Source organism: Arachis ipaensis, chromosome B03 (assembly GCF_000816755.2).
Source record: "Arachis ipaensis cultivar K30076 chromosome B03, Araip1.1, whole genome shotgun sequence".
NCBI lineage: Eukaryota > Viridiplantae > Streptophyta > Magnoliopsida > Fabales > Fabaceae > Arachis > Arachis ipaensis.
The window spans coordinates 33,704,882-33,709,499 of NC_029787.2; the positions used below are offsets into that span (position 1 = coordinate 33,704,882).

The following is a 4,618-nucleotide window of genomic DNA, read 5'->3' on the forward strand; positions in this document are numbered from 1 at the left end:
CTACTTTTTGTTGAAGGAGCTTAACAAAGACATGAAATCACCGGCTTGTTCGGGGACATTTAGGCCAGCAACAGAACCATGGTGTATATCTTGAAATGCGTGTGGACGAACCACCTGTCCAAAAAAAAGTAGAAAAAAGTCCAAAAGTTATGTTCTAGAATAGTAATATACCAAATAAACATACAAAGTTGAGATTAAGCCAAACATCTACCGGGGATGACTTCTTTTGTTTTCTCCGCCTTGAATTCTTGAAGCACTTCTCAAGGGCAGCGCCGAGCCTCTTACTCTTTGGCCTCCCCTTTGTGGTAACCTTCAATGGACCTTGGATGTCATCAACACTGACATCGTTCGAACTCTGTGAGCCAATGTTTGTCTGGGTCTTTGACATGCTCTCAGACCTCTTTTTGGCATGGTGCGCATCCAACTTGGCCATTGTTTCTTCCAAAGCAACATGCAGCAATGCTGTTTCTTCATTGTCACCGACGAACTCTTGAGCAACATTATAGAAGTGCGCACACAGTCCCCTGAATGCAACATGACTCTCATCCGACCGACTGATATCATGGCTACTTTTGACATACGTATGTTTGCGCTTTATGTTCTTGCTCCATCGAGGGAGAACATAACATGAAGGTACTTTGTACACTTTATATGAATGGAAAACTTCAAGGTAGTGACAGCACAACACACTTGAACTCTCAAAAAGATTGCACTCATAACGAAGCTCCTGTGTGGAATGGTCAAAGTGAACATCGTACGGAACGCATAGAATAGTATCGTTGACTAGTTTCTCCTCTTCCACCATCACGCAGACCAATGGATCCTGTTCATCAACTGCAGAAATTAAATGATGCAGTTAGCCTTCTTCACAAACTCAATTTGAACATCCCTAAAAATGCTCGTGGTATACTCTTGCTGAAATTATTTCTCCATAGGCGAGGTGGTTGCACAAGGGATAACCCCCCTCGAGTTTGCAGCATCATCCTCCAGTTTTCTCTGCTCCTTAAATCCAAGAACATTGTCATATTCATGAACAAATTGAACCAAGCTAGTTTTACTGTGTAAGTATCCACCGTAGAATGCGTGCATGCTCTCACTCCTTTGAGTATTCCGCATTGCTGCCCAAAATTCACCCTTGAAGTATATTGGGATCCACATACGTCGGTCATCATACAGATCTACAGGGAATAAATAATCCCAAATTAAGGATAGAAAGCTTACACCAAACATATTACTACAACTGAGATATGACCATCCACAATCACTGATATATTAAACATCCAAATGTATACTATAATGAACATCCATATAATTGTCATAAAAAATTACGCATATACTAAACATTCAGATGCCAAACAATTGCAATAAAAGCGTGTGAAGTAATCATACAGTAACAAACCTGACAGCCACGTGTTGTTATGTAAGTTGTACTCATCTATAAAATCAGCCCAGTTATCTTCAAATGACTTCTCGGTCCGAGAGTTCCACACAATGTCGTTTAGGTCAGCATACAAAGCTCCGTACTGACGGTAAACCCCAAGCTTAGAAGGTAACTTATTCATAATATGCCAGATGCACCACCTGTGGCGTGTGTCGGGTAAAGTATTTTTGATCGCACGATACATGGATCGACATTGATCGGTTATGATACACTGTGGAGCAGTTCCCATGCACTTGACCCATTGGCTAAAAACCCACTCATAACTTGTGATTTCCTTATTCCCCAACAAAGCACAACCGAGGAGGGTCAACCTACCATGGTGGTTGACCCCAATGAACGACACAAACGGTAATCCATGCCTACCAGAAAAACCAGCCAGATGTAAGAAATGCCAATCACGATCGAATAACATTTTATCAAGAAAAGGAAAAAATACCAACTTAACTACTACGTACCTATTCCTTCTGTAAGTGCTATCAACTGACACAACGTTTCCGTAGTATTCATACGATGCCCTACACCTTGCATCGACCCATACTACACTCTTGAATTTACACTCATCATCCAACTCCACCGCATAAAAGAAGTTCGGATTGATGTCCTTCATTCTCCTGAAGTAGCTCATCATCTCCCTGACATCCGCATTCACGTTGCTATTTCGGAGCCTTGCTGTTATATAATTTCTTAAATCCTTCTCTGAGAATCCCAAGTTAGAAGGGCCACCAGCCTCATTTGACAAAGCAAAGAATGTCTTGTTTGGTCGAATTCCAGCCTCATCATTATCCTCGATCACGCACTTCGCATGCATGGTCAGCTGCCTATACTCATGGTAGTGCACTGCCTTTTTCGGTGAACATGGCTGAGAGTGCGCCAAGTCAACCTTGAGCAAAACCCAGTCTTGCACGTCTTTATCAAACTTTACATATATCCTTGCCTTGCACCCAGCAGCTGAAATCGTATTCTTCCACGTTGGTGCTCTAACACGAGACTCGCAGATCCCGTCGCGATTACAGTGTATAGCTTGGTTAATGGGAGCCTTTGTGATCTTATCAAATGTTGTCGTCCTTATCTTAGTTGCAAATCCAGCGCATAGGTCACATAAAAGTCATGAGCCATCTGTAACTGAGCAAACCGCATCCCAACTCTTGGTATCTCGTCTTCTTGAAGGCAACCATGATCTGGTAACTGTATTTTATATTAATTCGAACGAAAAATTAATTACCATTAGTTATCAAATCAAACATGAACATTATGAGTACACAAAAGTAATCTAGAGTCCAATACCTCATCAACAAGCTCCATCTTTTCACTTCCAACATCTGTAACATCCGACAACTGCGTGGCCTAAAATTTCCAAACAAACAGAGTAACCAAAAGGAGGAAGATCCTGATCAAAACTCATTTCAATAAAATCTCTAAAACAATCACCGAAAACACATCAACAGCTACAAAACAAGCAAAGAGATTTTTTTTTCATTTCATGTATTATTTAATTAATTTTCACCATTTATTTGTTTTTTTTTTCTCATTCAATGAAAATCATTGGGAATTATTTGTTCCATTTTGGCTAATAGTTAAGGGCCTTACTCACCCTTTAGTGGCTTCTTTTTTCACTCCAGCCACAAAATTTTTTTCGTGTATATTTACATACACACACTCATTTCTTCGGATGCAAGAAGAACATAAGTACATCATTCATTAACTACATATTCCCATAAGCATGAAAAACATTAAAATAAAAGGCAGGAAGCATACGAGCATATAACTAAAAAATATGCAGTGAGCATATATACATACCATTACATGATTAAAATACTAATATAAGCATGAAAAATAACCAAATACAAGGCAGGAAGCATATCAGCATATAACTAAAAAAATATGCAGTGAGCATATAAATACATGATTAAAACACTAATATAAGCATTCCATGGTTAGCATGCTGCAAATACAAGTACCATTCACTACAATTTAGTAAACAAATTCAGCCATTGTATCACCCTATGGTTATCTATTTTAAATACTTGCTTGATGATGAGCGGATAATTTATACGCTTTTTGGCATTGTTTTTAGTATGTTTTTAGTATGTTTTAGTTAGTTTTTAGTATATTTTTATTAGTTTTTATTTAAAATTCACTTTTCTGGACTTTACTATGAGTTTGTGTATTTTTCTGTGATTTCAGGTATTTTCTGGCTGAAATTGAGGGATCTGAGCAAAAATCTGATTCAGAGACTAAAAGGACTGCAGATGCTGTTGGATTCTGACCTTTCTGCACTCGAAGTGGATTTTCTGGAGCTACAGAAGCCCAATTGGTGCGCTCTCAACTAAGTTGGAAAGTAGACATCCTGGGCTTTCCATCAATGTGTAATAGTTCATACTTTGCCCGAGATTTGATGGCCCAAACCGGCGTTCCAAATCAGCTCAAGATTGCCCGGCGTTTAACGCCGGAACTGGCACAAGAATGGGAGTTAAACGCCCAAACTGGCACAAAAGCTGGCGTTTAACTCCAAGAAGAGTCTCTACACATGAAAGCTTCAATGCTCAGCACAAGCACACACCAAGTGGGCCCGGAAGTGGATCTTTATGTCATTTTACTCATCTTTGTAAACCCTAAGCTACTAGTTTTCTACATATAGGACCTTTTGCTATTGTATTCAGATATCGAGGTCTGGAGTCTTTAGATCATGAGGCTGGCCTCACGGCCATGCCTAGACCTTGTTCTTATGTATTTTCAACGGTGGAGTTTCTACACACCATAGATTAAGGTGTGGAGCTCTGCTGTACCTCGAGTATTAATGCAATTACTATTGTTCTTCTATTCAATTCAGCTTGTTCTTATTCTAAGATATCACTTGCTCCTAAACTTGATGAATGTGATGATCCGTGACACTCATAATCATTCTCACCTATGAACGTGTGCCTGACAACCACCTCCGTTCTACCTTAGATTGGGTGGATATCTCTTGGATTCTTTAACCGAAATCTTCGTGGTATAAGCTAGAATTGATGGCGGCATTCAAGAGAATCCGGAAGGTCTAAACCTTGTCTGTGTTATTCTGAGTAGGATTCAATGATTGAATGACTGTGATGAGCTTCAAACTCGCGATTGTGGGGCGTTAGTGACAGACGCAAAAGAATCACTGGATTCTATTCCGACATGATCGAGAACCGACAG

General features: G+C 39.7%; 1 protein-coding gene across 1 annotated transcript in view; it reads right to left on the reverse strand.

Annotated features, from left to right (window-relative positions):
* LOC107632873 (protein FAR1-RELATED SEQUENCE 5-like) overlaps window positions 1–4,618 on the reverse strand; it is a 13,314-nt gene continuing 8,696 nt past the window's right edge. Inside the window, exons 2-7 of the mRNA XM_016336513.1 lie at window positions 2,726–2,785; window positions 1,897–2,510; window positions 1,400–1,800; window positions 961–1,178; window positions 185–823; window positions 1–114 (exon numbers count right to left, since the gene is read on the reverse strand). Of these exons, the coding sequence (XP_016191999.1) occupies window positions 1–114; window positions 185–823; window positions 961–1,178; window positions 1,400–1,800; window positions 1,897–2,510; window positions 2,726–2,785 (2,046 nt within the window). The remainder of the gene's footprint in view (window positions 115–184; window positions 824–960; window positions 1,179–1,399; window positions 1,801–1,896; window positions 2,511–2,725; window positions 2,786–4,618) is intronic.